Source organism: Sturnus vulgaris, chromosome Z, assembly GCF_052056855.1.
Source record: "Sturnus vulgaris isolate bStuVul1 chromosome Z, bStuVul1.hap1, whole genome shotgun sequence".
Classification (NCBI taxonomy): Eukaryota; Metazoa; Chordata; class Aves; order Passeriformes; family Sturnidae; genus Sturnus; species Sturnus vulgaris.
In genome coordinates, this window is record NC_142283.1 from 62,316,989 (window position 1) to 62,339,384 (window position 22,396).

Genomic DNA, 22,396 nt, shown 5'->3' on the forward strand with positions numbered 1-22,396 from the left:
AATCTCAGAAAGTGTTAGACACAGCACAGATGCCTGCTTTCCTTATAGCAGAACCTTGAAAATCTGAGCTTGCTACTGAGCATGCTGAGGGAAGAATCTCACCCTCACCTTGGCCTTCCCAAGATAGCCCATCAGCCATCCACAGAAGACAAAATTCTGTTCTGCCTCTGCAGTTAAGAAATCTTGAACTTACCTTGGATAGCAAAAGTAAAACCTAATCGGGAAACCAGTTAGTGAGGCATTCCAACAGGAACAGTTACTTTAGCTTTTCTTAAAAATAGTTATATTAATCAAAATGCTTTGTTTAAATACTGTATTATATTTTTAAACTTTTTTTTGCTTCAACTGTGCAACTGACTTGCAGAAGAAGCCTATAGATACAGGATGCAGGAAATCCATGTAGTATAATCCCTGAGATACAGCAAAACCAGAATGACTCATATCACTCTAGTGAAAGAAAAAAATCAATTGACAGAATGCATTTAACACACTCTGTCTGAAGGTAAGTTTGGCAGTTTATCAATTGTGTAAGTGAAATTTTCATAGCTTTGACACAAATAAGTCCACTAAAGAGAGACTCTTTATTTGAGAAGCAGCTTTCTTAAATGATATGAGTAACTGAAAAATAAAGCTGTCATTTGCAGAAGGTTTTATTATGTTAAAGACTGCCAGAAATAATTGGCTTTTACAGCAGGAAATCTGGAGCAGCTGAACATAGTTCAAAATAACACGGTTATCTAAAGGAATTTCTTTTTTTCCTTCCTCTCTTTAACAGAAACTTCACAGGAAGACAGATGTAGTTCAGCACCTTAAATTTCAGCTAACATATCTTCAGAAAACATTTCAAATATACTTATAAACAACATAATACTGTTAAATTTACTGGGAAAAAAACCTTTCATGAAGCAGCTGCTTGGTTCACCTTTAGCAAGATGGTTATCCTGACTATCCACCTGACAAAAAAAAGGGAAAATTTCTGTGCATATAAAAAGCAGTGAAGCCTCTAAATTACACCTACGTGTTCCCTGATTATGTTTTTTAGATAGTGACTACATAGTCTACAGCTTTGACAGACACTACATTTTCTACAGATACTAACCTAGCTTTTAGGATTTGGGAACAACATCTAAATTCCCAACAGACAATACTTAAGGACTGCTCAGGAAACCCAGCAGACTAAACGTAAACTAATGCAGTCTTGTCTTCCTGAATGTCAAACAGATCAAAAAATCTGAAGGTAACTATGGACTGAACTCTCACCTAAATGTGTTATACATGACTTCTAGTATTGACAGCTTGGAAGTCAGTGTAGTCAGAACTTTCATTTAAAACTTTTATTTTCTATGTATATCCAGCAATGATGATGGGTACTGAAAGGCTAATAGTCAAATCTGCTTGATATAAAATCTATAGTGCAAAAACTGTTTCACAGCAACAGCACAGTCTTTAACAGCAACTCTTTCTTCCATTTAATCCCATAAAGGCGAAAACCAGGATGAAAGTTCAGATCACCTACAACAGGAAAGAAAACTGAACACTGTTCCCTGAAAGGGACACCAAAATAGTAACATGTCAACTAAAGTAACTACTTAATCACATATGAGAGAAGCAGACAGTTCTAAGTTAATATGAGAACCAACAATAAAATCTGCAGTACTGGTTCCTCACTCTTACTTTATGAAATGGAACAAAAGGTTACTGTAATGCTATAAAGCCAAATAAGTTAACATAATGTAGTATGGAAGTTCTATCTTTGTAAAGGTTCTTCTGGGGGAGAAAAATGAGTAAATAAAACTACTCATATTGGAATATTTAGCTGCAGAATTGTGAAATACTTTGAAAACAATTCCCAGAGACGTTACAGCACTCTTATTTAAGGCATTACACATTTGCTTACCCATTCAATGATGGCAGAAGAGAAAGCAATGCCAAAGCAGAAAGCTTTCTTCTCTCTGGCTGAGTGATGTTATCCATCCGATCAACCCACATTTCAATCATGTTACCAAGTATTTGGTCCAACTGCATTGGGAAACACAACAGTCCTTTTCAGTTATGAGTACATTAGTGTGTTTAGAAAATAACTTACTTTAATTTTTCTAGCAACTAAATACATTATTTAGTCTTGGAAAGACACCATACAGTTGTATGCCTGACAGAAGTAACAAGCAACAGGTATTTTAAAAATTTTCTATGACAATGCTTCCAGGCCCTGAACTCTCCATATCATTATTTATAACCTAAATGTTTGAAATGTATTTCATATAAGAAGGACAGCAAATTATTCAGTTTTCCCCAAACAATCGCATGGAAACCAAGCACATGGACTTATTCTGTTTTATCCACACAGTGACAAATTAAAAAAAAAAAACAACTTGTTTTCTGTTTGAAAACTGCATTATACCCCAGAAAAGCAGGTGATTAAAATTTCACTTAAAGATGTAATAGAACACTTGTAGCAAAAGATCCTCACTGTAGCAAAAGTAACTTCAGCAGTGAAACTGAAGCACACTGAACCTCATACTCCAGAAACTCAGGAGAATGATTAGAACATAATCCATCCTGCAAGACCCATCAAGATGGCACAGGTAAAGAAATTCTCACCCTACAGTGGCATGTGAACTAAGGGGCTAATTACACAGCTAATTGTGTGATGCAGCAAGAAGAGAATTTAAGGAATATATAAAAATTTTAATGGGATGTTTCAAGTAATTATGGCAATACGTAGAAGGTATAAGGTTATAAGGTATTCAGGGAAAGGAGAAAAGGAGGGGGAAGAGCCCCATTTCAAGATTAACTGAGCAGGAACAAGCATGGATAACAGAGAGGAAAGTTTCTTCAGGTCAAAAGAAAGCAAGACTTCCTAATGTAACACTGCTGAAATACCAAGACACAAAAAACCCCAAAAGGACACAGAAGAACAATAAATCTTACCTCCTGACCCAATTCACATGCCATCTGGCTCAAAAGTAATGAAAAAAACCTTGCATTTTGTAGCAGAACTCTACCCATGATCCCCAGATAAGTAGACATCACCACTGGGTATCTCTGAAACAAAAATAAATCAAAACAAAAGGTGCTTAGTTTAAGTAAAAGGAAAATATTTGAAACATACAGCAGCAATACCTAGAAAATACTAGTATGCATCCCTTATGCTTTTTACTAAATTTTAAATTTAAGAGGCTCTAGGAACAGAAGACTGAGTGAGCAATCTTCACCAGAGTTCTCAGTCCTTACAATATGAAAACCATGGCAATTTCAAAGTCAGTTTCATCCAAACAGCCACGACAATTTGCAAGGTGACTTTATTTTTAAAACCTGTATCTTAAAGAACTAACAGTTTATTGTACTGTTAAAAAATTAGTTTTTAAATTGATTATGGTTCCAAGTTACTGCTTAAAATTTCAGTAACATTAAGAACACTTAGTATTTTTGAAGTTGTTACTTTTTCAGATAGAAACTAAAATACATTTGCCAATGACTAATCTGCAGGTGTCTCAAAATTAACTGGATACAGTAATAAGTTAATTAGTTTATTATCTTTATTATTTTTAAAAGAAGCTATAGATTTTTTCATATTAAATTCAGCAAGTAACAAGATAGCTGTATTTTGTAAAATAGCCTACTTGAAAAACAAAATGCCAACATTTACCTGAAAATGCTAACCCAGATTAATATATTCTGAATAGGGTATAATGAATTTATTTACCCTCAAATCAGAAGACATTTTAATAACCCACTGTCTATCTTTGTGCTTTCAACAGCAAAAAGTACTTTGCTATATAGTATTACTTGGCTTAAATCTGGAAGTCTTAATTCAACTCACTAATTGGAGCCACATACTGATATTTGAAAGACTTCAACTGGAAAAAAAACAAAGGTTTTGACCAAAGAAGTCAAAAAGCTTGAAGAATTCCACCCACTGATTCCTGCTAGAACTGAAAGGTTCAACACAGTTAAAGTGTATTTGATTTTACTCATTTTCATCCAACATAGAAATTTGAATACCAAAAGAAAAGCAAGAAGTTAAGGCACGTAAGCCAGCAAAATCTCAAAGACTATCTCACACAAACCATTCTCACACCCTTCAACTCTTCATATTAGATATGCCAATTAGGATAAGAAGGTCAAGTTGATCTTCTCTCGGTTCAATTTGCTTTTCTCTGGACCAGGTACAATTAAAAAGGAATAGTATGTGTCTTCACAAAAAAAAAAAACCAACAAAAAACTCCAACACCAACTAAGGATTAAACTAAGCCTAATAATAGCTCTTAAAAGTGTTGATAGTGAAGGAATGGTGGAACAGCAGAATAAAAATTGTGCTGTTTTATTAAAACAAACATTAAAACAGTACGTGACAAAACAAGTGATAGATAGGTTGCTTTTTCTTGTGCTGCTGTGTCACTTTTAAAGACTTCTAAACTAGATGACAAAAATCTACCACATGCTCCTAAAACAAGAGAAAATACAGCATCAATACGAAAAAACTGGAGACAATGGAAGGCACTGTCATTTTCCAAAGGGAAAGTAGAGAGTAATTAAAGTAACCCTTACCTCCCCATCTATAATCCCCCTGAATACTGATGGCAGAAGGGGTTGAAACATTTGAGGACCCAACACAGGGTTGACTTTCAGGACATTTTCTACAACCTTAAGAACAAAAGCAAATTAGGCCATTAGTAAAGTACATTATCAATATTAACCAAAGCTTTAAAAACATGTGTACTAGTATACACATAAAGTGCTCATAGGATGCGTACTATTAAATATCAGCAAACCTCAGATTGCTGAAACTATATTCCAGTAAAATATTCTGCAAATCTGATCTGCATAAATGCACCTAGTGAAAACTGACAGGTCAATGAAATCCACCTAGCCAAGCACCTCACAAGCCTTCCCAAAACCCAGGCAAAGTTGATGAGATGGTTTGGAAAAAAGGACCTTGTTATGGCTCCAGGAAAAGCAGCAGATTGAGGTGGTTGGTAGGGTGAAGTACCAGCAGTTTAGAGCATATTTCCATAGCTTTGTTATGCCACTTTTTTGAGAAACCACTATTTAAGACCTACCAGCTCTCTGCAGGTGTGTTCTCAGAGGTCTTATTCTGGGTACCCCGCTCTGGTTCCCAATGTTTAAACTCTTTACCCTTTGTTATTCTTTTTCTTCTTCCCTTATGTGTTGTTGCCTAAAGTAACTTGTTTTCCTGCCTTCTTCAGTTTTTCTTTTGCCCAGATGTTTGTGCTCTACCCTTGCACTAAGAGAGAAGTGAAGAAGCTGTGAGAATAATGGGCTGAGGGCTTCTCACTCCTACTTCCAGGTAGACAGTGATGCCAAATGCATGAACACACTGATGTATTTATAAAGCACATAAAGGTATCATAAAGGTACCTCGCCATAACACTCTTCATCTCCATTTACTTCCACCTCAAAGAAATTTCAACAAGGATCAACCCTTCTGTGCTCTTGACCAATCTCTCCTAAATATTTTTCTCCTTTTTGAATCTGGTTCCCAACAGTTTCATTTAATACTTTATTTTTTGCATTGGGGAAAGTGTTAAGCATTTGACCTTTCTCAATGCCTCTCAATTTTGTAGACCTTTAATATGCAGAGGTATAAAAGAGGTAATAAGGTAAGGGTAAGGGTAAGGGTAAGGGTAAGGGTAAGGGTAAGGGTAAGGGTAAGGGTAAGGGTAAGGGTAAGGGTAAGGGTAAGGGTAAGGGTAAGGGTAAGGGTAAGGGTAAGGGTAAGGGTAAGGGTAAGGGTAAGGGTAAGGGTAAGGGTAAGGGTAAGGGTAAGGGTAAGGGTAAGGGTAAGGGTAAGGGTAAGGGTAAGGGAAGGTAAGGTAAACAAAACATAACTCTTCCCCCACTCATCTGAGTACTCGAAGTTTTGGCCAACTCCTTTGCTCCCACAGTCTTTTTAAACCTTTTATTGTCTGTGTTAGATAATTAGAAAATCAAGTCACATCAAGCCTCAGCAATCTTGCAACAAATAGTCTTATCAGTCCAAATTAGTATTTTTCAACCTTATTAATTTAATTACTGTTGTAATGTCTATTTACAATCCAGCCAAAGCTGTTTGTAGGAAACTACTGCAGAGAACACCTCCGGGTGTTTCTGTTCCCAATGCTTATCTAGATTTTGTTTGGGGTTTTTTTTGGTGTTTGTTTTGTTTTGTTTAACAAGTCAGCAAAGTGAAGCCTGACAAAATTTTTGCTTTTTCTAAAAATATTTAGAAGGATGATAGCTCAGTTATCCCTCTGGAATCAAGAGGGCATACTAGGAAAGTGTTCCAAGTATACTAGACAAATCTTGTAGCTAATGCAAGGCCACAGTGGGACTCAAGTGAATAAATTATTCCATATTAGCAGTATAATTCCATTTTAGAAATCTGATTAAAAGCTGCTGCGTAAAACGTTTGCCCAACTATAGACTTTAAATAATACCACTGATAGACTGGAATTGACATTTTAAATTTCAGAACTAGAGGTATTAAGCTCCTCACAATAGTAACTACAAACAGGGAAGAGTATCAACTTGTTTTCTGTCCTGGATTCTGGAAGCAGTTGTGCAATCCACCAAAGAGACAGGTGGGATCCAATTTATATCCTCCATCACACTTACAATTAATTTAATTCAAGTCCAAGTTTTCATAAGCAAGACAGAGCCCCCTGCTAGTGCAACCACCGGAAATGTTAGAAGTAGCACACTACAGCTACTACTCAGTTATCTTTCGATGTATATTCCAACTTTGTTTCCAGAAATTCTTCAAAAGACATATTCAAATTAATGTTAGTAATATTTCAAAAGCTTATGAGTTCTACAACACCATTTGAAGGCCATGTTGTCCTGGGGTACAATGCAAAAATGTGTATTCTATCACCATCTGTTGAAATGTGGGAGGGGTGGTGATCCTTATCTCTGTGGGAGATATCCTCTGCTGATGTGCCATCTGATAAATCAGGGGGATGATCATCGTTATCTTTTCACAACCCATCCTTCCTCCAGAAGATATCTTCTGTTAATGGGCCATTAAGTCACATTGTGTGACTGATAAGATTACATCATCCCATTGGGAGATGCCCCAGCCAGGGGCAGGAGCCAAGCCTTTCCCACCTAGATAAAAAACTGGGGTTTGGGACCCGAGGGCAGACCTTTCTACTGGATCCCAGAGGAAAGTCGGACCTTTTCCACATCATCGCTGGATCGTCGGAGGAAAACTGCACCTTCTACAGGAGCACTGCTTCAACTGAACCACATCTGTCATCCAGGAGGACTGCAGCCACCATTTATACCAAAATGCTACCAACACCCTGACTGACAGGGTGTCAGGTTGTATTCTGACTCTGTTGGTGGTTTTTCTTTTGTATTATTGCATGTATTTTATTTTCTCTCTTTTTTTCCTATTAAATTGTATTACTGACTTGGAGTCTCTCCAAGTTTTACTGGTTTTACTTTCAAACTAACACATTTATTGGCACCCAACGTGGGGCACGAAGGGTGCTGAGAAAAGTCAGTATTACAATTTTGTGTTCGCCATGATTCTGAACATGCTTACATGGGTTTTATATCTTGCTCTCTATATTTTTCCGCACATGGGGAACTGTCTTCCAGCTGTAATGCTCCTGTGTAGACCAGGATATGGTATAAAAATTGCTTTATTGGCCTATTATGTCACTGCATGATAACCTCTGAGGCAATGAACATAATTCGGAATATATACTCGACTTTGTTTGCTTGTCCTAGTCTAGGTTGCTACATCCGGGGTTTTAACAATCACACTCAGCCCTTGGAGGGAGGGGTAAAGAATGATTTTTTCCAATCTTTCCAGCCTGATACAGTAGTTTTTGGAAATGTTGAGTTCCCACTGGATGCCAAGGACAGCATAATGTTTTTGTTAGTTCAGCTTTGTCTCCTCTGCACAGCCTACAACACGCTTAGAAACAAAACACTACATGGTGTACTGTAGCGTATTCTTGAGGAAGAGGAAAAAAGAAACAAATCAACTTCGTCCACGTCTGCACAGAATGTCACAAAGAGGAGAAGAACCAAACACAAAGCAACAGTGTCTGTGTCTACGCAGACTGCCACAGAGGAGGAAAAAGCCAGAAGTGCCATCAGCATCTCCACACAAACCATCACTGCACCAGAACAGCCTAGACCCGTAGCAGTTGCGCCCGTTCAGAAGAAGAAATCAAAGAGCAAATCAGTCCACATAGTGACTGACGAGGACGTGGCAGGACCTTCACACCCAGCAGAAGTGACAGAGCCAGAGATCATCACTCACTCTCTATCCCTGGGTGAGCTGCGTGGCCTGCGGAGGGAATTCACCCGCCAGACAAATGAGTCCATCCTGACCTGGCTGCTCCGCATCTGGGACGCTGCAGCCAATGACACCATTCTGGATGGAAGTGAGGCCAGGCAACTGGGATCTCTGTCCCAGGAAGTGGTCATTGACCAGGGGATTGGGAGAACCCAAGAAACTCTCAGCCTCTGGCAGCAACTGCTGACAAGTGTGAAGGACAGATACCTTTGTAAAGAAGATCTCCAGGTGCACCAAGGAAAATGGAGCACAATAGAAGAAGGTATCTGATGCCTGAGGGAATTGGCCGTGCTGGAAATCATTTTCTCAGAAGATGAGAGATTTCCTAAGAGCCCAGACTGTGTCCAGTACACGTCACAGATGTGGTTGAGATTTGCACGGCTTGGACCAGAGATGTATTCCCGTTACCTGGCAATGCTGCAGTGGAGGGAAGGTGAGGACATGGTAGGCGTTTTGGCCAATAAACTAAGAATTTATGAGGACACTGTCACAGCCCCATTTCGTACCCATGTCTCACCTGTGGAAACAAGGCTGGTGGAGCAAGTCCAGAGCTTGACTGAAGAGGGCCATCAGAAACTAAAAAAAGAACTTAAGGAAAACAACTACCAGATCTCGCCAGAACCAACAAGAGTTTCTGCCATTAGGATGGAAAACCCACCTCCTCCTTAGCAGCCCGGGTACGTGAGCTGAAAAGAGGGACACCTAACACAAGAAGCTTATCTAGAGTCAATGCTGCTCCAATCTCTCGTGTACAGAACTCCAGACAGTATCAGAATGATGATATGACTAATCCTCTTGAAGGAACCTCAAGAACCTATTTACAGGGAGAGAGCAATGTGTACCAAGATCAGGAATAGAGGAGCCCTGCCTCTAGCCAGGTAGAGCAGAGGGATAATCGGATCTATTGGACTGTGTGGATCCGATGGCCTGGCACATCCGACCCACAAAAACATAAGGCTTTGGTTGACACCGGCGCCTAGTGTACTCTGATGCCATCAAAGTATGTAGGAGAAGAATCCATCTCTATTTCTGGGGTAACAGGAGGATCCCAGCAGCTGACTGTAGTGGAGGCCAAAGTGAGTTTAACTGGGAACAGGTGGCAGAAACACCCCATCATGACTGGCCCAGGGGCCCCATGCATCCTTGGCATAGACTATCTTAGAAATGGATACTTCAAAGACCCAAAAGGATATCGCTGGGCTTTCAGGATAGCTGCTGTAGAGACAGACAACATTAGAAAACTGAACACCTTGCCTGGTCTTGCAGTCTGCTGTGGGACTACTGAGAGTTGAAGAGCAACAGGTACCAATTGCCAGAACAACAGTACACCGCCGGCAATACAGTACTGACAGAGACTCGGTGATTCCCATCCATGAAATGATCCGTAAACTGGAGAGCCAAGGGGTGGTCAGCAAAACCCACTCACCCTTCAACAGCCCCATCTCGCCTGTGAGTAAATCTGAAGGAGAATGGAGATTGACAGTGGACTATCGTGCATTGAATGAGGTGACTCCACCGCTGAGCGCTGCTGTGCCGGACATGCTGGAACTGCAGTACGAGCTGGAGTCCAAGGCAGCAAAGTGGTACGCCACTATCGATATCGCCAATGCATTTTTCTCCATTCCTCTGGCAGCAGAATGCAGGCCTCAGCTTGCTTTCACCTGGAGGGGCGTGCAGTACACCTGGAATCGTCTGCCCCAGGGGTGGAAGCACAGTCCCACCATCTGTCATGGGCTGATCCAGGCTGCACTGGAGAAGGGTGAGGCCTCCAAACATCTACAGTATATCCATGACATCATTGTATGGGGGAGCACAGCAGGGGACGTCTTTGAGAAAGGAGAGATTATCCAGATTCTGCTGAAAGCTGGTTTTGCCATTAAGCGAAGTAAAGTTAAGGGACCGGCTCAGGAAATTCAGTTTCTAGGAGTCAAGTGGCAAGATGGACGTCGTCAGATCCCAACAGAGGTAATTAATAAGATCACCACTATGTCTCCACCTACCAACAAGAAGGAAACACAAGCCTTCCTAGGTGCCATAGGCTTTTGGAGAATGCACATTCCTGAGTACAGTCAGATTGTGAGCCCTCTCTACCTGGTTACCTGCAAGAAGAATGATTTCCACTGGGGCCCTGAGCAGCAGCAAGCCTTCGCCCAGATCAAGCAGGAGATTGCTCATGCAGTAGCCCTTGGCCCAGTCAGGACGGGACCAGATGTGAAGAACGTGCTCTACTCTGCAGCCGGGAACCATGGTCTGTCCTGGAGCCTTTTGGCAGCAGGTGCCTGGTGAGACTCGGGGTCAACCACTGGGATTCTGGAGCAAAAGCTACAAAGGATCTGAAGCCAACTACACTCCCACAGAGAAGGAGATCTTGGCTGCCTGTGAAGGAGTTCAAGCTGCCTCAGAGGTGATTGGCACAGAAACACAACTCCTCCTGGCACCCCGACTACCAGTGCTGGGCTGGATGTTCAAGGGAAAGGTGCCTTCCACACATCATGCCACTGACACCACATGGAGCAAGTGGATTGCTCTCATCACTCAGTGCTCTCGTATCGGGAATCCAAATCGCCCTGGGATTCTGGAAATAATTACAAACTGGCCTGAAGGTGAGACTTTTGGATGGACTTCTGAAGAAGAAGAGGAGCAAGTGGCACATGCTGAGGAAGCCCCACCATATAATGAGCTACCGGAGACTGAAAGACAATATGCCCTCTTCACTGATGGTTCCTGCCGAATTGTAGGCACTAACTGGAAATGGAAAGCTGCAGTATGGAGCCCCACACGACAAGTTGCACAAGCTACCGAGGGACAAGGTGGATCGAGTCAGGTCGCAGAGCTAAAAGCCGTCCAGTTGGCTTTGGATATTGCTGAACAAGAAAAGTGGCCAAGGCTCTATCTCTGCACTGACTCATGGATGGTAGCTAATGCTCTGTGGGGTTGGCTGGATCGCTGGAAAAAGGCCAACTGGCAGCGCAGAGGGAAACCCATATGGACAGCTGAGATTTGGCAGGACATTGCTGCCCGAGTAGAGAAATTGACCATAAAGGTTCGACATGTGGATGCACATGTACCCAAAAGCCGGGCTAATGAAGAACATCACAACAACAAGCAGGTGGACCGAGCTGCCAAAGTGAAAGTATCACAGGTGGATCTAGACTGGCAGCACAAGGGAGAATCATTCCTAGCTCATTGGGCCCATGATGCCTCTGGTCATCAGGGGAGAGATGCAACGTACCGATGGACCTGTGACTGAGGGGTGGACCTTACCATGGACAGCATCTCACAGGTCATCCACGACTGCGAGACCTGTGCCGCAATCAAACAGGCCAAGCGGGTGAAGCCTCTGTGGTATGGTGAACGATGGTCGAAGTACAGGTATGGGGAAGCCTGGCAAATTGACTACATCACCCTTCCCCAAACCTGCCAGGGCAAGCCCTACGTACTGACCATGGTGGAAGCAACTACAGAATGGTTAGAAACCTACCCTGTGCCTCATGTTACTGCCCAGAACACCATCTTGGGCCTAGAAAAACAAGTCCTTTGGAGGCATGGTACCCCTAAAAGAATTGAATCAGACAACGGAACCCATTTCAAGAACGGCCTTATCAACACCTGGGCCAAACAACATGGTATTGAATGGATATATCATATCCCTTACCATGCGCCAGCTGCCGGGAAAGTTGAACGGTGTAATCGGCTCCTTAAGACTACCTTGAAAGCACTTGGTGGTGGAACCTTCAGAAATTGGGAAATGAACCTGGCCAAAGCCACCTGGATGGTTAACACCCAAGGGTCCATCAATCGAGCCGGTCCTGCCCACTCTGAATCCCTGAACACAGTGGATGGGGACAAAGTCCCTGTGGTACACATGAAAGGTATTTTAGGAAAGACTGTTTGGATGAATCCCACCACAGGCAAAGGCAAACCCATCTGTGGGATTGTTTTTGCTCAAGGACCTGGTTGCACTTGGTGGGTAATGCAGAAAGATGGGGAAACCATTGTGTACCGCAAGGAGACCTAATTTTAAGTAAGAATTGTATGTAAGGTTTCATTTTGCATTATATATATCTGTAAGAGGGTATTGGTTTGGGTATGATGTAGATGGTAATAGAATAAGGGGTGGATTATGTCCTGGGGTACAATGCAAAAATGTGTATTCTATCACCATCTGTTGAAATATGGGAGGGGTGGTGATCCTTATCTCTGTGGGAGATATCCTCTGCTGATGTGCCATCTGATAAATCAGGGGGATGATCATCGTTATCTTTTCACAACCCATCCTTCCTCCAGAAGATATCTTCTGTTAATGGGCCATTAAGTCCCATTGTGTGACTGATAAGATTACATCATCCCATTGGGAGATGCCCCAGCCAGGGGCAGGAGCCAAGCCTTTCCTACCTAGATAAAAAACTGGGGTTTGGGACACGAAGGCAGACCTTTCCACTGGATCCCAGAGGAAAGTCGGACCTTTTTCCACATCATCGCTGGATCTTCAGAGGAAAACTGCACCTTCTACAGGAGCACTGCTTCAACTGAACCACATCTGTCATCCAGGAGGACTGCAGCCACCATTTATACCAAAATGCTACCAACACCCTGACTGACAGGGTGTCAGGTTGTATTCTGACTCTGTTGGTGGTTTTTCTTTTGTATTATTGCATGTATTTTATTTTCTCTCTTTTTTTCCTATTAAATTGTATTACTGACTTGGAGTCTCTCACTGGTTTTGCTTTCAAACCAGCACACGTGTGAAAATATAACTTTCCTGTGCTCTGAAAAACCTTTAGCAACTTTATTTAAGCAGTTATGGCCATTACAATAGGAACTTGTGCCAAAGGCAAACAAAGACTGTTTGAACTGTCTGGTACAAATGGAAGTATGTACACAAAGGAATGTCATGGAGACCATATACATACATACCACATTCAGTAAAGACTGGAAAAGTTTGCTCTAACTCACTAGATCTCTACACACATGAACAGGCTTCAAATAAGTAGTTAAACCACCACTGATGGTTTAACTCCCATGTCAAATTCTGCTAAATACATTTGTCTTCTACATGTTCTAAATTCTACTTGAAAACATTACATATACAGAGCTGAGCCTCTGGATATTATTTTCATTATACTGCACCTTTAAAACTTGAACTTGACCTTCAGTAGTTATGTCCTTCAGAAGCTCACAAAATGACCGACATAAGTCAGCACCATACATCTGAAATAAAATTTAAAAGAAGATATCATGCAATGCATTTTATATATTTGTATATATTTCAAAACTCAATTCCTTAGGGTCTATATATTCCTAAAGACCTAGCTTCTCTTCAAAGATTGTATCTGCTAAAATGTTCATAATTCTAAACTAATTAAAATCTAATCTAAGCATTTTGTTGCGTGTTTAACATTTAAACAATCAATCTCAGCATTCTCTAACGAATAAGGTGTGATAACAAGGCATAGTATCTCTAGTTGAACTCTTGCTGGAACATATATTCTTAATTTTAATTTGGTAGGATAGTAAGAGTAATTATTATTACCCATCATAGGACCTTTTCAGATATCAAGCTACTAAATCAATCTGCAAAGCATTAATTCTAAATAATAGTATTTCCCAAATCTGGGCGTGCACCATAAAGAGCTAACATTAAAACAATATGTTTATATACACATAAATGAATAAGAGTATGGTATGTTCCAAGATGAGAAAAAAACCCAGTTTGCCAGCAAGGAACTGCAGTGGTAATATGGATCTTTATATAATGGCAACATACCTGCAAAAATTCAGATGATGACAAGAAAATATAAGCATTGATGATCTTAAAGCAATTTTTGAGGTTTTCTGAACTCAGCTCTGGAAAAAAACAGAAATTACAATCATAACCTGACCACCAAACTGAAGTACAGCCAAGATGATTTGCTTCTAGAAGTCTTTTTACTCTTGCAGCTTGTTATGCCAGATGCCAATAAGTAGAAAAAAGATCTTAGATCCAGTGCCAGTCAAGTTCTCTCTCCCTGCAGAGACAATTACAGAAGTGGGATGACAGCTCTCGTGCTCAAATGGAAGCACAAGAAATCCTACAACCTCAAAAGCTAGTGCTAACTAAAAACAAAAAACAAACAAAGTCAGGTATGGGTGTAATGCTGAGTAAAGAAGATATTAAAGACAGAATAAATGAAACACAAACTTTAGAGACTTGCAATTATAGATAAATGGTCTCTCTCACACTGAGTCAGTCAATGCTGAGCAGAAAGAATGAAATAAAGATTGCAGTTCTGCTCTTCTGACTCAGATGCCATATCAAATGGCATTGAGCTGACACACACTGAGCTGTAGGGCATAGCTTGAGTATTTCAGTAAAGAGAGCATATCCGTCTAAGAGACAGATACACACTGAGGATAATATACAGCAGCAGTTTGAAGAGAGAAAAAAACATATATCCTCAGGCACTACCTGTAGGACTGTTTAAGAAAAAAAAATTACTCTGGAACATGTACAAGCAGAACTGACACCAAAATGAAAAGTTTCAAAGTTTCACATGGATGTTGATGCTAGTGCAGAAAGTCCACATTGTATAAAAACAAGGCAAAAGACCAAAAAACCTCAAAGGGATAAATTTCCTTAAAACGGAGACAAACTATTGTTAAAAGAAATGGACCTCAGCTCCATCATCTTTAAAATACCTAATAAAATCATCATGGAGAGGCAACAGGAAAATACTTTAAATGAATTTTAAATAAAATTCCTTCACCAGATGGAACAAGCATTTGACAACATTTCATGTGTCTCTCACGGCTTAGATGAAAGCAGCTGTACAAAAGTGTGGCTTACACCTAGTGATATTTATATATAAAAACTTCTCCCAAAACCAGTTATCACCACGGCTGCTTTTCCATTATAGCATCTGCTTAGTTTTAGGGAGGTGTTGGGGGTTGGTTTTTTCCCTTTTCCCTCTATGGAATTCTCCCCATTGTCATGCTAAGAAATCTGTTGACTAGGCCCTAATGGCACGGGGAAGGGGGGGGAAAACCGGGAGATCCAAAAAACGCCAGAAGAGGAGAGGGGAGGCACTGTCTCGCCCCATTTTGCCCGCGGAGTCGGAGGAGGACGACTGCCGTCACTGCCCCCATCCCCGCCATCCCAGCGCCGGGACCCACCCTGCTGCTGTCCGACCCCTGCACTGCTGCCTTCCCACTTCAGTCTGCCACCTCCGGGCACTCTGCTGAGCACCACGGCCGACACCGTGAGGGGGGAGCGGCTCCTCCATCCCTCTCCCCCCTGGGCGCTGCCGCCATCACCCAGCGCCTTCAGCTGCGCGGGCCCTGCCCTGCCCCCAGCACCGGGAACTGAGCGCAGGGAGAGAGGCCTTGGCCAAAGGGACTGGAACTGAGCTACACTGCTCTGGTCTGTTGTCAGTTTTTATAGCTGGTGTTGTTTCTGCAGTTTGCCTTGTTAGACATATTAGTAAAGAACTCCTATTCCTATCCCTATTCATATCTTTGCCTTAATTTCCAAAATTATAATAATTTGGAGGGAGGGGGGTTTACACTCTCCATTTCAAAGAGAGGCTCCTGCCTTTCTTAGCAAATACCTGTCTTTCATACCAAGACAGGAGGTTCAGCAGATTTTCTTTTTTTTTCCCACCCATTAGGTAGAATGTTCATGTTCTTCCATTTGAGATGGCCATAGGACAGCTTTGCATTCATGAGTACGTTCATATGTCAGTACTCAGGTCATATCCAGTAATCATTTATTATGATTACTTTTGTCTCTTGACTTGAAAAGAGATCACCTATCAATCCAACATGCTCATCAAAAGATTCCAAGATACCTATAAGTTTAGCTTTAGTAGCATATTACTAGAGTTACACATCACATTCTCCTTAGAGGTCTGCATTTGTGGTTTTTTTTCTTTAATGGATACAATGATATTTGAAGTTTTAGACACTGAAACAAGTAGACAAATTCTAAATAAATGGTCATATAAACAGGAAGTACTACTAAATTTTCCATAACTTTTAATTCTGTGATAACTGATAAAAGGTAATCAAATGTGTGTAGCAAAAATTGTCTTTCAGGTCAAAATGAATACAGGTGTGACATATGTCATGGAAATGACAGAACTTCCATCACTCACCTGCAGCCCAATGTTTAGCAAAAATTTCCAGAATTATCTATGTTGAACTAACTACATTTAAAAACAATCAATCCTCTTGCCAGGTTTTCCTGAAATCAAACATTTTTCTGAATCATTAATGCTCTCCTTTGAGTTTTGTTTGGATCAAAGGAGTTAGTCCAATTCCAGTAACCTGTTTTTTGCCAGTAACTTTACAAATACAGCACATGCACATTAAACTTGCTGCTTCTTGGAACAGGTATGTCTAGATTTTGACCATGTTCCCAACCTGAAATTGTATCAGATTCAATTGTCATTTTAAGCAGCCTCAGTGCAGAAATTTCTCCATTCTGCATTATTTAATACATTTCAAGAGATGTATTAAAGACACTGTGCAATCCCTCTACAGAGCAATTACATTTCAACAGAGTTTAAACTGTAGCACCACTGCTGAACTGAAAACCAAGTATGACAATTATGCTGTGCATAATTATTGTACATCAGTGATAGCACCATAATCTTTGAAGGTCGGTCACTTATGCAAGTGAAATCAAGCCTTCACAACAAATGCAATATTCTGTTCCTGATGGCAAATCCAATTGACTTGTATAACTCCTCTAACATCCACTTCCAACAACAGTAGTATCCTGAGATGGGTACAAAAAGATCTTTTCATAAGGACAATTATATGTGGAAGGGAACAACTATATATTATTTTCAGATTAGTTAACAAAGGAAAATCAAAAACATACCTATATATCTATATCTAGATATCTTTCCCCTTCAAGTTCAAAAATCTCACATATAAATTCTTCTCTCCCTGCCCTCCAGCCCTTCTTGTTCATCCACGTTGACGTCTGACATATTTTCTGAATGACTTACATGCTGATGTAGAAGCTAGTATACCAGAAAAACAGTTACATTACCTGTGTATTACAGCAATTCCATTCAGTAAAAATAAATTCAGAAAACAAAGATCAGGTGGTTAATATTCCTTACATTGTAGTTTCAAGAACTAATTTTCTGGAGCATCTTGTTGCTAGTTCTCCACCCTACTCCAAAAAACATAAGCACAGTAGTTACCTTTTTAAAACTTCCCTTCACCTCATCTGTCCTTTTACTTTTACTTATATGACTTCAGACTGAATTGAAAATCAGACAATCTTATCTCAGACTGTTAACGCACACAAGATTTTGCAATTTTGACTTCTCAGTTAAAACTTCTTGTTCTGGCAGCTACATCACCATGCTAAGAGGGACAGAAGAGTCTGACTTTAAGTGCTGGAAGTTTCAGCTGAATATTGCTACTGGTGTACTGGAAAAACTCTGCTACAGGTTTAAGAACAGTTATTTAATCAACTAGCACAGTTGATCATCACTGATCAATACCTTTTCTTTTGCAAGATGCTGTGCCTTAAACTGTACTGTTGCACTTGATTAAAGTGAAGAATCTATTTTTCAAGTGTCCTGAATTAAGTAGCTTCATAAGGAGTAGCAGATGGCAGTATTGCACTGGTTTTCTATCTACTACATTTTAAAATAAGGTTAGCATTAATCCAAAATTCCAACTCTATTCACACATCATACGTCTGTGTCATGTGGAGGCTGTCTAGTCAGATGCTCCTCATGTAAACAGATTTGTAGGCAAAGCACGTACCACAATTGTTTCCACCTCCTGTCAAAATATGCATCATTTTGCAGAAATCAAAATTTCTAACAAACGTGACACTCAGAAAAACAGTTTCTGAGAAAAATACTCAAGAAGCATAGTACAGAAGTCTATAGGATGAAATCACTCTGATTACACATCAGCTGCTGTGTTTTTGCCACTCACTCCCAACCCTGATAAAAAAAAGTTTGACATAAACATGTTTGAAAGTTCATGTTAAGGAAATCCTACACAGCTTTATTGTACTATTTACTCTATCAGCATCATACAGCTTTCAGTACTCAGAATAAATAATTTCTCTTGAGAAGGTAATTTGTTTCCAAAGGAGAGCATCACTGTCCTCCAGGATTCATTCATAAAACATGGACATCATTACAAATAGAGAATATTCCAGACTACCTCCACCTTTTCTAAGAAGAGTATGCCAAGGTTTCCATTCCTACTCATCTCTACTCTGAAAAGAATCACATGAGGACTGGGGAGAAAATATCAGCAGCAAACAAACAAGCCACAAATATAGAGTATTTCTGAATTTAACTCAAGAAGATTAGTAGTGTGACAAACCATGAAAATCACAGCCATTCATGCAGTGCAGGCTTCCTGCAGCAGACACCACCTCTGATTGACACAGAACAAGATGCTGGAAGGGAGGTGTGTAGTTATGCACGATGACAACAGTAAGGACTCAGCAGCTACAGAATTTTAGTGGTAGCTGTGGAGTATTTAACCATAAAGCCACTACTAAACAGAGCAGTTTTGTCATTAGACATCTTGTATACAAGGACAAATAACAAAAGACATCACCTTGCACCTACCTACCATGAGTCAGTAACTTTCTAGTGACCAGTAGAAATAGAATAAAATATTAAGTCCTGAAAATAATTATCAATTAAAAAGCTAACTGCTGTGATTCTGTGAAGATATTTCTCTTTAAACAAACTCACTTGCTACATTAGTGTTGAAATCTCAAAAGTACAGCTAAATATAGCTCAAACATATGTTTGAACACACAAATGTATTAACATAAAATTAAATCACAGAATTTTTATACTCCCTTTAATTATGAAGGAAAAGCACTTGAAATATCAGTATTTACTGATATTGAATCCTAATTCTCGTTATTAAATTTAAATTTTGCCAACAAACTGCTGTTTTTAATTTCAGTGCTTGAGCCAAATGTTTGTATACATATTTAGGCAGTTTGAAAACATCCTACTTTGTTATTAACTGAATAAGAGAAAAGCTAATAACTTCATTCTGATTGTAAGCACAACAGGCAAGTATTCCACATAATCAATATCAGTAACACTTGGCACATTTGGTGTTAAATTTCAGAAACTTCCTAAAATAACCACTGAAACGATAAACTGAAATTTGTCTTATCTTTCATGTACAGCAGCTCCAAGTTATTAAAAAAAAGAGAACTAGGGTAAGTGGATCATAAATATTTAAAAAGATGAGAAAGTCAGACAATAAAAACCTGTTCCTCAATTTTTGTTGCAATTTTGCAAGCTCCCTTAGTTCTTGCAGCCACAGGAGCCTTGCTCAGTGCATGAACAACAAGCAGCAGGGAAAAAAACCCTGAAATTTTATTAGTAAAAGACTTACCAAGAAGGGCAGACATATTTTGAAATATTCTCAGAAGTTCTGGTGTAAGACATGGACAATTCTCCAATGTCACTAACCTAAGAACAGATTAAGCAAAGTATTTCAGATGATGTATGAGTAATACTGAGCAATCCTTTTGACAGATGTAAACATTTTAACTTCCAGCAACCATCTATATTGTCAACAATATGTAACAACTACCAGAAACATACTTCAAGCACAGCAATAGTCCTTACAACACACTTATCAATATAGGCACAGGCCTTTTCAAGGTAGGAAAACAAAGAAAAACGTGCTACTGTCTTTTTATAAATACTGTATTTTATAAAGACAACATAAGCTCTGAAATGCAACAGTGAGCATGTCAAAGTAGCCAGTCAGGAAACAAAGATGGGTAGAGTGGGATATTTGCAGCATTACAACAACACACGTTGCATTCTAAACCTCAAAGGAGAAGCTGTGATGGTCCAGCTCACACATTTACATTTTTTTCATGTCTGAAATGATGCATTGATTATCATATATTATTTCTAACAATTTAAAATTCCTGGGATTTGAAAACAGTACTTATAAATTAAGCTTGCATTTAAAGCCACAGCAACAAATTCCATTTTTTCCTAGATCTTAGGCCTGGGATTACCATATTTAAATAATATGTCTAGTTATGTGAAATATCTTAGTAGTTTTCCTGCTCTTGGTTGGTTCAAGAAGCCTTCAGAGCCATCTCAAAATATCATTTTTCTGCACAGACGTCAGAAAAGCAACCTGAATATCAATTTTATTAAGATGATATAAAAATTCTGAACTGTTACGTGTAAAAGGCCACTATGCTAAATTTTGAGAAGCTCTTGAGAAGCACTTTGACTTGCTGCCACCAGCATTATAAAACTGAGTTTTGCTGTATATAGAACAGATTGCTTGTAGGTTAAGTATTTGTAATTGAAATGCTCATTTACAATTTAGATTCAAAGGAATCACTCATTATTTTAAGACAAATTCTATGTATTCCTATTCTTCAGAATTTGGTCCAGGTAACCATTCTCCTCTCTTACAGCATCAGCTGCACCAGAAACAAATAAATCAGGCTCACGGCAAAGTGAGCACAGTGTCACTTCTTGTTTTATGTTCAGTCACCAATAGTCTGAGATAGAGAAATTAACTTCTACATTTTATCCTTGTAATTATGATGTTTCTTTCTGCAACCAGCTCTGATCCATTGACTCACTGTTCTCCCGAAGCCAAGCACATCAAATTGTAAAATCAGCATACACACTATAATGAGTCTAGACAGAAAGTTGCTGTTCCTTATCACTACAGAATGGTATCTTCAGTATCAACTACCTGAAAATGAGTAATAGAAGAAACACAACTACCAATAGCTAAGTATATAGATTTCCTAACATCCTGTCTTCTGAGAAAAGGTGCAATATAGGTGATGTCAAGGTAAGGTAACAAGAACACATCAATTTTAGTATTCAAAGCTTTTTACAACTTCTTTCTTCTGGGATAGAAAAATAACTGTTTCAAAATTAAAAACAGAAAGAAAAGATTCTTACCACAGCTCTAAACCATCTTCCAGAAGATAGACATGTGGAGGCTGAGAAACATCTGTACTTAGTTGGATAACTGGAAGCAGAAAAGGGTAGAGATTTTTGCTGTCTGCTCCCAATCCCTACAAAATAAGTAAAAAATGTAAAATATGTCAGAAGTCTCGAAGCAAGAATTTTAAAAATAGCACAGAAAAGGTCTACACTGCTGTTACATTCACATGTAAACATGCATTCAAGAAATCAAAGGTTGAACGTGCTTCCATTTCATAGAACAACAGTATGATATTCCCAGGCTTTCTCTCAACATGGCTTGAGAATGCCATGTTTTATGAAAACAATCCACTTATCAATAGTCTTCAAGAAAAAATTATAAAGAACATAGATTCCTAAAAACATTCACTGGTCACTCTTTCTTGGAGAAATCACAAGTCCAACAAATATCAAATGACTAAAACCTGTATGTATCCTAGGTCAAGAAAATAATTAATCTTTGGTTCTTATAATTCACAAAATCATTTGACATATTCTAATATTCAGGAGAAGGGTTTGTTTTCATAACTACACAGAGATTCACAGACTGACGACAGAGATTCAGTTTTTAAATGATTCATGAGACTTTTGAACAATGAAGACTAAATTGGGAATGACTGAGAAGCCAATTACTGAGCAGCATTACAAAGTATTGCAATATTACTACTTAAGAGAGTTGGGACTAGTGGAATGCTGAACTTGCATAATTCCTGTATTTCGATAATGGGAATTTTAAAATTACTTGACATTTCTAAGTTGCAGTTTCTTTGTGGATTTATCTACTTACTTAAAACAAACATTCCTTAAAAGAAAAAGATTGTACTACAAATCTGTCTCAACTTTTTGTGTCTATGTACACCAAGAGATAGACCTTTTGTAAAAAAATACTCAGATTTTGGTCTGTGCAGGGGACAGAAATAAGAATTTCTACAACTTCTTTGTGGTAAAAGTCTATTTCCTCTTCATTTAAAGTTGTACCACGTTGGAAAAAACATTTATTTCTCCTTTTATAATAATATTTGTTATTTTCCTTTCACTTTCTCTCCATTGTTAACCTCTGCAATACCATCCTTTTAAGTCATGCATTTCCACGAGTTCAAGACTGCATGCA

General features: G+C 39.3%; 1 protein-coding gene across 2 annotated transcripts in view; it reads right to left on the bottom strand.

Moving 5' to 3' along the window:
• IPO11 (importin 11) overlaps window positions 1-22,396 on the bottom strand; it is an 87,486-nt gene that overhangs the window by 25,729 nt on the left and 39,361 nt on the right. For both annotated transcript variants that reach the window (XM_014881814.2, XM_088156541.1), the window contains exons 23-29: window positions 21,262-21,377; window positions 19,706-19,782; window positions 14,085-14,164; window positions 13,448-13,528; window positions 4,552-4,647; window positions 2,932-3,045; window positions 1,898-2,019 (exon numbers count right to left, since the gene is read on the bottom strand). In XM_014881814.2, the coding sequence (XP_014737300.1) occupies window positions 1,898-2,019; window positions 2,932-3,045; window positions 4,552-4,647; window positions 13,448-13,528; window positions 14,085-14,164; window positions 19,706-19,782; window positions 21,262-21,377 (686 nt within the window). The remainder of the gene's footprint in view (window positions 1-1,897; window positions 2,020-2,931; window positions 3,046-4,551; window positions 4,648-13,447; window positions 13,529-14,084; window positions 14,165-19,705; window positions 19,783-21,261; window positions 21,378-22,396) is intronic.